This window comes from Zootoca vivipara, chromosome 4 (genome assembly GCF_963506605.1).
Source record: "Zootoca vivipara chromosome 4, rZooViv1.1, whole genome shotgun sequence".
Classification (NCBI taxonomy): domain Eukaryota; kingdom Metazoa; phylum Chordata; class Lepidosauria; order Squamata; family Lacertidae; genus Zootoca; species Zootoca vivipara.
The window spans coordinates 46,300,754-46,313,567 of NC_083279.1; the positions used below are offsets into that span (position 1 = coordinate 46,300,754).

At 42.5% G+C, this 12,814-nt stretch overlaps 1 protein-coding gene across 2 annotated transcripts in view; it reads right to left on the reverse strand.

Moving 5' to 3' along the window:
- Positions 1–6,331: 6,331 nt before the first annotated feature.
- The window catches only part of NDP (norrin cystine knot growth factor NDP), a 28,630-nt gene continuing 22,147 nt past the window's right edge, over positions 6,332–12,814 (reverse strand). For both annotated transcript variants that reach the window (XM_035115577.2, XM_035115576.2), the window contains exon 3: positions 6,332–8,600. In XM_035115577.2, coding sequence (XP_034971468.1) covers positions 8,373–8,600 — 228 coding nt within the window. In that variant the 3' untranslated portion in view covers positions 6,332–8,372. The remainder of the gene's footprint in view (positions 8,601–12,814) is intronic.

Sequence of the window (12,814 nt, forward strand, 5' to 3'; positions counted from 1 at the left end):
TAATAATAAAGTAGCTAGCCCGCAATTACTGGAGAATATATTGTACTCAATTTCCTCATTGCCTTTTCTTCAGAGGCCAACTAATCTGCACACCACCCTTGCCCCTACTTGTCTGCATTTGCCAGCCCTGTTTCTTCACATAGGCACATTTAGCCTTCCTTCATGAGAAGGAGGCAAGGTGATGATGAGCTTCATACACTGGAGGAAGTAGTGACTGGGCTTCTGTGCCCTTATAGAGCCTAGCCATAATTTGAGGTGACGTTCAAGTAGCTCCACCCCAAAAGGAATAACATCAAGCAGTCACTGGCATTTTAGTCATGCCAGTGAAAAGAATGTGCAATCCTAGTCTCCTGTCCCCAAATTATCTACATCATTGCACAGGATCCTGGGTTATATTCCCCCCACCCCACCCCGATCATTCGCTACTCAGAGTAGCAAAACATTTTGCTCCGGCTCTGAGCCCATCCGCTGCCTGCAAAGGTTTTTGAAGTGTTATTCATACAGTGTCCAACAGGGCTAGCTATGAGATTTGGGGAGTCTTTGGGCAATGCTCCGCTGAACCCGGAAAAGGTAGTGATGCAACCCAAGACTTACCACTGATCTTGGATGCTTCATGATCAATATTCTCACCAAGACTGACAACCTTGGTGGGGCCATGAGATCTTGGCTCTTCTTGGGTCACTGACAAATACCTGAACTTACCACCCTCTGCAGCCAGCTCAGGTTAGAAGTGTGATCATTATAGGTGAGTTGTCAATTTTTCAAAGATCTACTGAGTCATCAAAGGAAATCAAAACTACCTTATAAAATGTCTTTCTGTGCACCGTTGTTCCAGTCTCCTGCTGTGACTCTGAATCTATGATGCCTTTTTAGCTATTCTCTTTGCATCTCCATTGTATTTCCAAAAATCCTCTGCCAAGGAAAGCTTTCCTCCTGTCATTAGGACTCTATCCTGTTCTTGCTGTGCTCAGTTGCAAATCTCCCGCCAGCTTTAATGGCAAACAATCACACACTGGAGTACATTTTATTTTACAGAAAACGATACATCATTATTTGTTCCCTCCAAGCAGATGTTTCCCTCATTCTTTATCAGATGTTGCTTCATTCATAAGTGTGAAGGCAGTATTAAAAAGGGGCCCAGGTGCAAATAGAAGGACATTGGAACATTCGCAATTACAGCCAGAACTTTGCCTTTTAAAACATCTCTCTTGACTAGTCACAAAAATGCTACCTTTAACTATAGCACATTTCAGTGCCTGGCATAAAAATATTGGCAGGATTTGCCATGCCTCCAAACACCTATCTGGAATTGTGCAATGTTGCCAGTTGGCAATTCAGCCAATGCTTGTTTTGTGCAATTTAGGTTTCATTCCCCAAATGGCTTGTAGCCCCACATAGTGATAAACACAGGTAGGCACGGAATCTCTAATTCATGAATGGGTCCTAGAAGATTATTCAAAGGAAGTGTTAAGTATGTTCCATGTTCGTTGGTGACAACTTACGCAGAGGCAGTTATAGCACAACCGATGTGGTCACACTGGGCACTATGCGGCAGGGGGTGTTAAAATAATTCTGTTGAATGGAGCTCGAGAGGCGGTAGTGCCAAATTTTAGCCTAAGTGCTGGTCCAAAGCCTTTGTTTAAGTTAATGGGATCAACTGAAGGCAACACTTTCTGTCCTTATGTTCCCTGAAAATAAGTTGAATTAGCCAGATGTTGAGTAGAGACTGATGCACTGGGAAACATCCACCACTAACCCAACAACCCACATTGCGTTACCATCTGGGTACCCTGTATTCACATGTAAAATGATGTTTTCATTCAGCCTTTCCTAGTTTAGTACTCTCCAGATGTATTGAACTACAATTGTCATTATCCCTATCCATTGGCCATACTGGCTGTGAATGTCCTGCCTGGGCCTCAACTCCTGAATGAGATATGGGAGGTGTCCTTAAAGATATAATCACATTTCTCCTTACAGAAGTTGTAGTCCAGCAAGAAGTGGAGGGCACCAGATTGGAGAAGCCTGCTTTAGTTGTTTTCTTTCTATGACAGCTGATTTGGCAAAGCAGTTAAGCATGGAGGGGAGAACTTTAAGCAGCAAGCAGTCCCACCGACAAAGGAACTTTTGTGCTGAAATTTATTCATACAAATCACTGCTTCGCTGGACCCATGCCCTAGCCTTCAAAGTTTACTAGACGTTTAAATGAGCATTGTGTTCTGGGACATCACAACCTCCTCCTGACAGATCATGATATAAAACATTTTACTGCACTTCTTACAAATAAACAATACCAGTGAGGAACTTGGTTATATTATATGCTGTGCTCAGAGTTCCCATCTCTGACCAGTTGGCCTTCAGAACACTCCCAACTCTCACGAAATTGTTAGTTTATCTTACTGAAATTTAACCGTCCTTTTGCTGGACGGAAAGCTAATACCATCCACATGGAACAGCATGGCGTTTGATGAGAGGTGTGCATGCGGAAGAGACTGTTGTTGTCAAGCTACATGAGCCAAAAGGAAGAAGGGGGAGGCTAATGGTGGTTCCACACAGCCAGTTTTCTCATGCTATCAAATGATTTGTTTTCCAGACCCCATGCAGAACAGGACCATGGGAAAGGGGTTTGGTATATATTCAGATCATGCGGCAAGATTAGTTTAGAAAACTGTATTTGGGGGGCTTGCCCAGATAGTGTTTATACAATATCATCAGGATGTGTTCTGCACAGGGACCAGTTCTCTTGTCCCCAAATTGGTAGAACTGTGGAATATTAAATAATATCACACGGCAGTATCCAGATGTAGCCTAGCCTTCACAATGTCCAACCAAATGTACATGGTTAGGGCAGTAAGTCTCCTTAAGAACAGGGATTTATTGCATTGAATAAAGAATGTGCCACATAGACAAACAGAATCATAGAGTTGGAAGGGACCACAAGGGTCATCTAGTCCAACCCCCTGCAATGCAGGAATGTTTTTGCCCAACGTTGGGTTCAAACTATCTTGCTGTACCAACTGAGCTAATGCAGCAGCTCTTAATTGTTCTGAGTTCATAACGATTGACTGTGACTAGAAAGTAGCATTATTACTTTCATCCTATGGTCCCATGATGTTTAATTCCTTTCACATCATAAGGTCCCACGATGTTTAATTGTTTAATTTCCAAGCAAAGGGTCTGCTGATTTCTCTTTAAGGTTTCCAGACTCAAAAGAGAGCAGGGCAATTAAAGGCACAGGAGTCCTGTCCACTATTGAGTCTGGCAACCCTATTTAAAAGTAGAAAAGGGGGAAAAGGAAAATTTACTTTCCTGGGTAGCAATTGACGCTAATTACAGTCCTGTTATCTGCGGAGCGCCGAAGCCTGCTTGCTATGCCGTCGCCATCTTGGAGCCCCTCCCAAAGGCAGCCATCCCTTTGGTCTTTTAAATGTTTAGTGTCACCATACTATCACAGCTTTATTCCATCAACCTGAATAGCCTTTTGCTACATGTCCCACATATAATTTTTTTAAAAAAAACCTTACAATAACAGGATAGACTCTAAAAATCTACACACCAGGTGTCGAACGCCAGGGTAAAGAGTTGTGTATTCAGCATTCTTTTGAAACAGCAAAGTGAAATTTCCAGATGCACTTTTGTGGGGAGGGAGTTCTACAACCTTGGGACTGCAGTAGAGAAAGCCCTCTGCTGGGCAAAATCACCACAACTTTTGAGGGCAACTGAACTACCAAGAGGGCTCCTTCTGCTGTTCTCAATGGAACCATTTCTGCATCTTCAGCCCAGCCACCAATGGAGGCAGCAGAAGCTTAGGGTGCAGGCAGGTCAAGCCTGATGCTGGCCAGTGGATCCCAGGCCAGCTCAGCCCTGCTCCATCATCAGCATGTCCCATTTGGGGACTTTCCACTGGGCTTCACTGGTGGAGATACTGCCAGTGGCCCTTCCACCCACCCACATACCCTGTGCCAGGACTCTGGCAGCATAATGTGGGGTGGGGTGGATTAGAATCTAAATTTACCTGTTTACACTGTATAAAGCTTAATAGCCTACTAGGATGTATTATTATTATTATTATTATTATTATTATTATTATTATTTTACAATTTGAGCATCAGTTAATGTTTAAACAATTGGGTTAATGGCGTTACAATTCATTGGATGCGGGAGGGAAAGACTTTGGTGCTGTAACAAGAATATGATCATGATTATTTTGTAGCAGAAAAGGAAGGAATCTATGAAGGAGTATTAATAATACACAAATATCTTTTGTGTGTCCTACTGTGGTGATAATAACTCTGGTAATTGTGATAGCCAAAGGGAATGTGAAAATACACACAGTCCCAAGTTATTTTGTCATACTATAAATACTTTCCTAAGTTGGTTCTGGAGTGAAAATGTTTCTTTAAATTCTCCTTCTCTTTTTATGCAGGCAGGGCTGGGGAGAGAGAATGGAACGGCCACATGCTTTTCTATTGTGCATCATTATTCAGGTTTCTTTGTTTTGCTTCCTAGCTTGGAAAGATGATTAGTGCCTCAAAATGTCATCGGTGGGTGGAGAACGGATGGAGATGGTGAGCACAGCAGTTAGCTGAGATATATAATATTGCTACAGTGTTTTAATAGCAAGAAATTTCATTTCCTTGGTTAATATTATTCAGCTACTGGAACAGTTTTAAGAACACCCACTACAATTCTAGGCTACTAATGATCCAGAAACTCAATGGAAGTCTTGGTGTAATATATACATGCATCAAATATGGGACAGCTTGTATTAGACATTGTTGAAACTGAAAAGAATGGTTCTGGTGGGTGGGGGGGGTGTAAAATAATAATCTATGAGAAAGCATTATGCTGGTAACTGAAGGCCTCTAGATTTAATTCCTTGAGGAAATGCAGATGTCATAAGGTTTCACGTTACTGAGTCTGCATATTTGGGGTCAGCAACCATTTCCCTTACTGCATGGAACAAGACCCTTATCCCTGTCAGGTGAACCTGACTAGATTATCTCTTTACCCTTTCTGACTCAGCAGTTCTGGTCACCTAACCTCACAAAATGCTATCTAAAGCTGGGGGAAAGTTCAGAAAAGGCCAATCAAAATGATTAAAGGGATGGAGCAACTCCACCATGAGGAAAGATTACAACGCTTTTTAGTTTAGAAAAAATGGTAAGTAAGAAGGGGCATGGCTAGGGATGTCAGAGGGCATCATTTTCTATTCCACCCTGTATCCGCCACATGCAACACTACGGTTTATCTTCCACCAAAAACTACATTATTTGTCTCACTGCTGTGGTGAACTAACATAACTTGCATAACCTACGCAATTAATTATGTAAGTTACATCATTCCACCCCATTAATTCTAGTGCAAAGGAAACAATGCATATGAGGAAGGGAAATGTAATCAGTTACGTATCACTTGTGGACAGAAAGCAACAATAGCAGTGAATACTGATCAGTGTTCCGGACATGGAATGAACAAGCAAACATTGGCTCCAATTTCCATTTCCATCAGAGTTCTCTGACACCCGTCAACACGCTCGAGGTATAGAAGATTAAACGTGGTATGGAGAAAGTGGGTAGAAAGGCAGAATGCTAGAACCCAGGGGGCATCCAATGAAGGTGAATGTTGGAAGATTGAAGATATACAAAGGAAAGTACTTCTTTACACAGTGCATCGTGAAACTATGGAAGTCTCTCCTACAAGACATAGGGGGATGGGTGTCAACATGGTTAGCTTTAAAAGAGAATTAGACAAATTCATGGTTAAGTCTCTCAGTGGCTATGTTCCATACTGCCAGAAGCAGTGCGCTGCTGAATACCAGATGCTGGGAATCACAAGTGGGGAGAATAATAGAATCACAGAATTGTAAAGTTGGAAGGGATCACAAGAGCCACCCCTGCAATGCAGGAATCTTTTTTGCCCATTGTTGGGCTCGAACCCTCGACCCTAAGAGTCTCATGCTCTGCCAGCTAAGCTCTCCTGAGTGCTGTTGCACTTGTATTCTTGCTTATAGACTGCCATAGACATCTGGTTGACCACTATGAACACAGGATACTGGACTAGATGGGTCTTTGGTCTGCAATATGGCAATCCTGCCATAGACATGAAAATCTGATAGCTGTAACCATAATATAACTAAAATAGTAGTGCTGCAATCCTGTGCACAGTTAGCTAGGAGTACGTCTCTTTGAACTCAATTGGACTTACATTTGAGTAGACTTGTGTAGGCTTCCATTATAAGCAAATGAAATATAAAGTTGCCGCTGTGTGTGTGTGTGTGTGTGTGTGTGTGTGTGTGTGTGTGTGTGTGAGAGAGAGAGAGAGAGAGAGAGAGAGAGAGAGAGAGAGAGAGAGAGAGAGACTCCTAAGTGCTTCGCTCATGAGTTCATAATAATTTCAGAGGGGTGAAAGAAATATCAGTCAAGATGAAGCAATGTATATCTATCTATCATGACCTCATGTTCTTCACGTTTCTGTCATGAATGATATCCTGTCTATGAATTTAGCTGCACAAAACAGCTCACACCTGCCACTAATCTCCATTTTCTTTAGCTTATTGATGGAAAGCCAATAACAAAGAGCTGTGGCGTTCCCTGGATGATCACAATTATGGGCATGTAGGTCATAAAGCTGCTTGGCTACAAACTCCACGGGCCATTTCATTTGTTGTTTTCATTAGCCAGGCAACCATTCCCCAAGAGACACTGGGGACTCCTTCAGTGCGTTTAATGGAATCTCTGTGATGTAATTGTCAAAATCCTGGTTGCTATATATGGCAATTATTCCAGACAGATTAGATGACATAGAACAGATGGGCTGCTTGCCTGCTCACTTCTGGCCCCCAACTTTACTCTTTTCTCATATTTAGAGCTGTGCAGTAAAATTGCTCCAGCTAAATTAGCATGGCTGCAGCTCTTAGATCTTTAATACAAGTGATTGGGGGATTGGGTTGGAAGTCAAAGAATTCAGGGCAAACATTATTTCTTCATATGGTAGATCTATTTGGGTTTCTGTGGAGGAAAAGAGTTTCTAAAACTGGTTGATTGTTCTGAAGAATACATTGCCATCCAAGACAGGACTTATATTAACCACTGAAAGCTAGGCATAGAAAGCTGCAACTGCAATAGCTTTGCCTGCTTCTAAAATTTCAACAAGAAGTAATTCATAAACCCTTGGACTAATTCAGACTCTGATGTATTTCTGTGTATAATCCTATCCTATGCTACTGTAACTTCATCTTGGAAACATAAATTTATATCCATTGGAAAATGTAAAAATGCATGACTTAAAGTAAGACTCTGGTGTCATTGCTTTGTATTTAATGAAGGGAAGCTGTTGATTACAAATGCCACAATGGTTAGGGTTTCTCAGGGGGTGGGGAGGCAGAAAATTGTATACAGTCCCCACTACAAAGTATGGTGCTCAAAGTTGTATCAAGGGGCATGACATGGGTGACACCAATTCACCCATGTAAGTAATCAATCATTACTTCCCAAGTAATGAAAAACCATGTCTTCACCAATAAGAGAATCCTTCATTTAAACTTGTGCCTATTGTGAAGGAAAACAAGACTAGCTATTACTATTTTGGAAGCTCTGGACCCTGCACAGAAGTTAAAATACATAGTAGCAAAGAGGCCCAATTGAAAACAACTATTTTCAAAGCTTCAGTCCCTGACCGTAAACACCGCTTCCCAACACTGGAGGAGCTGCACTTCTTGTTCAATAAATTTTCTGTTATTTATTTTGTAACTGCACCTAAACCACAATAAATTGTCCAGCACTTGGCTGCCAGACCAGATAAAATATAACTTTTACCATCAATACAGTCCATTTCCAAGGCCAATATAAACTAATGGGCATATTTAAAAGATACAATAGGCTTCTGCATACAGTCTTTCTCTTCTTCTAAAATAAAACATTTCCCACATAATAGCATCCAATGTGCATATTCTATAATGTCTTTTGTTCTTTTTACTTTTACTGGCAGGGCGCTCAAAACGAAGAGTCATAATTTCTCACAGGCCCTTATTCAGGATTTAAAGAAATACTGAACCAGAAAAACTACCCAAAGTATTTTCCCAAGAAAAATAGGTTTCTAAAAACCAGTCCTCCACCACCACAAGAGGGGTTTTTTCCCCTCCAGTATAGATATACATTCTGATGTCTGTTCATGATTTGGCACATTCCCAAGCAACATCGTGATTTGCTTTCTGCAGCTCTGAAAATTAAATCCATGCTTAACTGGCCTTGGTTGTGTGAGACCTCTAATAGCAAGTTGGCAAAAAGGTGACCCTTGGCTGCTGCTTCTTCTGAGAATTCTGCTGCAGACCATGTGTCTCTCCCACTCTATCTGCTGCAGAAGGTTTGCGCCTAGGAGTTGCACTCCTCACATTGGCACGAGAGGATGTAACGGTAGGTGGCCGTGAGTCTCATGCCGCCCGAGCAGCGCAACCGCATGGCTTTCAGCTTGGAAGTCTGTGGCTGGCAGCAATGGCACGTGGAGCGGAAGGGCTGTTTCAGGACTGTACTGAAGGACACCATCGGTTCGGAGCGTGATGTCTGAGTGCAACGTCCCTCGCAACGAGCTAGCAGCACCATCTGCAAAGGAAGGAGACAAAGGAATCAAGGAACGTAGCCCCGGAGCAGTGCAGATTTGTGATGCTGGCAGAAATGGTATCGTTCATAACTACCTGGTTCCTGTTAAGCAGCCCACTTCACAGACCATTTAGGCCTCATTGCATTGTGTTAATAATTTAATTATGAGTCTATATACTCTGGGCCTATCACATCAGCTACATTTTGTATACATTGTTTCAGCATATTTGGGGTTTTTTTAAAAAATAAAATAAAATAGAATGCTTTGATTATGGATCAGGAAGGGTAAGATATGAAGTGCTGCAAACCCAGTCGTGTGATCTAGCACCTGTGGCCACCTGGAAATGGCCAATTTGGTCCCCTTGTTTCACATGAGTTCTTTTCCTAGTCCAGTTGTTTCCTATCTATTCCTCTAACACACTTAAGCAGAAAAGGAAGCAGAAGTACTGTAGTGCTTCTGAAGCAGAGGCATGTATGTGTGCAATAATATTATAGACATGGTAAAGGTAAAGGGGCCCCTGACCATCAGGTCCAGTCGTGTCCGACTCTGGGGTTGCGGCGCTCATCTCACTCTATAGGCCGAGGGAGCCAGCGTTTGTCCGCAGACAGCTTCCGGGTCATGTGGCCAGCCTGACAAAGCTGCTTCTGGTGAACCAGAGCAGCGCACGTAAACGCCGTTTACCTTCCCGCCGGAGCGATCCCTATTTATCTACTTGCACTTTGATGTGCTTTCGAACTGCTAGGTGCGCAGGAGCTGGGACCGAGCAATGGGAGCTCACCCCGTTGCAGGGATTCGAACCGCCGACCTTCTGATCAGCAAGCCCTAGACTCCGTGGTTTAACCCACAGCGCCACCTGGGTCCCTATTATAGATATGACAGCAGTCTAATTAAAACATTCTTAGCAAAAAAAAATTAAGAAGCCATGCTATTGCTTCTTAATGGTGAGCTCTGCCCCAAGATGCTGTTACAGAATTTCTTCTTCCCTCTGGGATTCTCTCCCAAAATTCCCCACTCTGTTCATGGGTAATGAAATGCCTCACTCTACCCACTGACCATGAATAGCATGGAGAATTTTCTCTAGGCTTGCTACTGTTATAGAATTAAATACTGATTGGCATTCATTCCCCTCTCTTGTTTTTATGGACCATATATCCCCAGACACAGATTATATCTTCCAGATTTAATAATAATATAAAGGAGTCTTGTGGCACACAGAGGCACCCAATGCAAGTAGACTTTTGTCAAGCAAAGCTTATGCCAGGCATCCCCAAACTCGGCCCTCCAGATGTTTTGGGACTACAACTCCCACCATCCCTAGCTAATAGGAGCAGTGGTCAGGTATGATGGGAATTGTAGTCGCAAAACATCTGGAGGGCCGAGTTTGGGGGTGCCTGGCTTATGTCATAATAAACTTCTCAGTCTTAAGGTGAAACAACAACAAGAAGAAGAGTTTGAATTTGATATCCCACTTTATCACTACCTGAAGGAGTCTCAAAGCGGTTCACAATCTCCTTTCCCTTCCTCCCCCACAACAAACACTCTGTGAGGTGAGTGGGGCTGAGAGACTTCAGAGAAGTGTGACTGGCCCAAGGTCACCCAGCAGCTGCATGTGGAGGAGCGGGAATGCGAACCCGGTTCCCCAGATTACAAGTCTACCACTCTTAACCACTACACCACACTGGCTCTCTAATGATTTCTCTGCATTAGTCTAACACTGCTATCCTTCTGGAAATCCCTTACTTATTGTATGTCATGCTTTTAGAGACCACTTGCCCTATATTCCCCTCTGGCCACTGGGCTCAGCTTCTGAGCCCTTGTTGGAGGTGTCACATATTCAGTATGTGGGTACCACCAGAGGGCCTTCATTGCAGTTGCACAGGCTTTGCTTTAGATCAGGGGTCAGTAACCTTTTCCAGCAGGGGGCTGGTGCACTGTCCCTCAGACCTTGTGGGGTGCCGGACTATATATTTTTTGGGGGGGGGGATGAACAAATTCAGATGCCCCACAAATAACCCAGAGATGCATTTTAAGAACATGCTGATTCGTAGACCGTCCGCGGGCTGGATTTAGAAGGCGATTGGGTCAGATCCGGCCCCCGGGCCTTAGTTTGCCTACCCATGCTTTAAGCACTGTTCTTTCTACCGCTCTTTCTACTCAGGCCTTCTCCAGCTGAATTGTTGTTTTCAGTTTGCAGTTGACATAATCTTCTATGAAGGATTTATATTATGCTTTGCAGTTTTCTTTTATGCATCTTTAGCTACAGTATTTTAATATGTTTAGTCTACATTATCCTATATATAGTATAATATAAGGCTGGTATCAGTCGTTTGCTTTTTTTTTTTAAAAAAAAGGCTGAACAGAGAAGGCAAGTTCATTTTTAACAGGCAGTAATGGGGACAAATCTCCGTATGGATTTTTGAGCTGGTTTTTGCTGAGAAAAGAAGGGCAAATGGTCAGCAAGAGCAGCAGGTGTTGGAGCTGCAATCGATGGCGCTGCCTCTCTTCCCCACTTCCATGGAGCAGAACGCAGCAGAAAACTCAACAGCTGCTATTAAGCCACAGCAAGTTTCTTCAAGCACAATATTTCAAGCAAAAACACATTTTTTGGCATTTTCTCGTGTTTCTAAATGAAAAAGGGAAGGTCGGCCAAAAATCACTTGGAACCATATGTAAACCACATCTACTGCATTTGGATCAAACTGGATCTGAAACTGTCATGGAAGGAGGACGTGTGTGGACACAAATGAATTTCATATCCCTTAAGAAAGGCAGGTGGTGTGTTTTTACCTCAATTTTGCTACCAACTGAATGTAATTAAGAATATAAGAAGCTGTGTTATACTGAATCAGACACTGGTTCACCTAGTTCAGCAGTGTCTACAATGACTGGCAGTGACTCTGCAGGGTTTCAGACCAGGGTCTTCTCCAACCCTGACTTGAAGCTATCGGGGATTGAACTCGGGACCTTCTGTATGCAAAGCTGATGTTCTACTACTGAGCTATGACCCATCTCCTATTACAGAAGGGCCATTCCACCCCACTGCCCTACTTTCAATCCACATGAGATTATTTCTCAAGAGCACTTCATTCTGATGAGGTCGACAAGGTAACCACAAAAAATATACTGATTTTTATTTTGGGGGGGGGAGTATTGTCTTGAATATATGAAATATATACCAATATTAGCAATATATACTAATATTAGCAAAAAGGAGGAGGCAAAAAGGCGCCAAGGATTCAAATTGTATTGAAATTTTGAAATGTATTGAATAGTAAAATGTTTTTAGAAAATGCCTGATACATTTTGGTAAAAAAACTTTCCTCAAGTGTACAATATTGCAGTTTTCCTGTAATAATAAGAATAATATGAATCTTGTTAGAGGGAAATTGTATTCTTGTGCCCTACTGAAACACATTGACCATTTTCTAGGGACATTTTCATACAGTGGTACCTCGGTTTATGATCACAATTGGTTCCAGAAGTCTGTTCATAAACTGAAGTGTTCATAAACTGAAGCGAACTTTCCCATTGAAAGTAATGGAAAGTGGATTAATCTGTTCTAGATGGTCCGCGGAGTACTTAAACTGAAGCGTTCATAAACTGAAGCGAACTTTCCCATTGAAAGTAATGGAAAGTGGATTAATCCGTTCCAGACGGGTCCGCGGAGTACTCAACCTGAAGCGTACTTAACCCGAAGCATGGGTGTAATTGGTTCCAGAAGTCTGTTCATAAACTGAAGCGTTCATAAACTGAAGCGAACTTTCCCATTGAAAGTAATGGAAAGTGAATTAATCCGTTCCAGGTGGGTCCACTGCGTTCGTAAACCAAAAATTCGTAAACCGAGGTGTTCATAAACCGAGGTTCCACTCAGTGGTACCTCGGGTTAAGAACTTAATTCGTTCTGGAGGTCCATTCTTAACCTAAAACTGAGGTACCACTTTAGCTAATGGGGCCTCCCGCTGCCGCCGCACGATTTCTGTTCTCATCCTGAAGCAAAGTTCTTAACCCGAGGTACTATTTCTGGGTTAGCAGAGTCTGTAACCCGAAGTGTTTGTAACCTGAAGCGTCTGTAACCTGAAGCCTCTGTAACCCGAGGTACCACTGTACATATTTATTATTTGCTTGCTTGCCACTCTAGTAGATTTCTGATTGCAGCTGGTGAACATGTTAGTATTTTTAAATGGTATTTTTTCAATTTATAAATGTACCTTTCCGA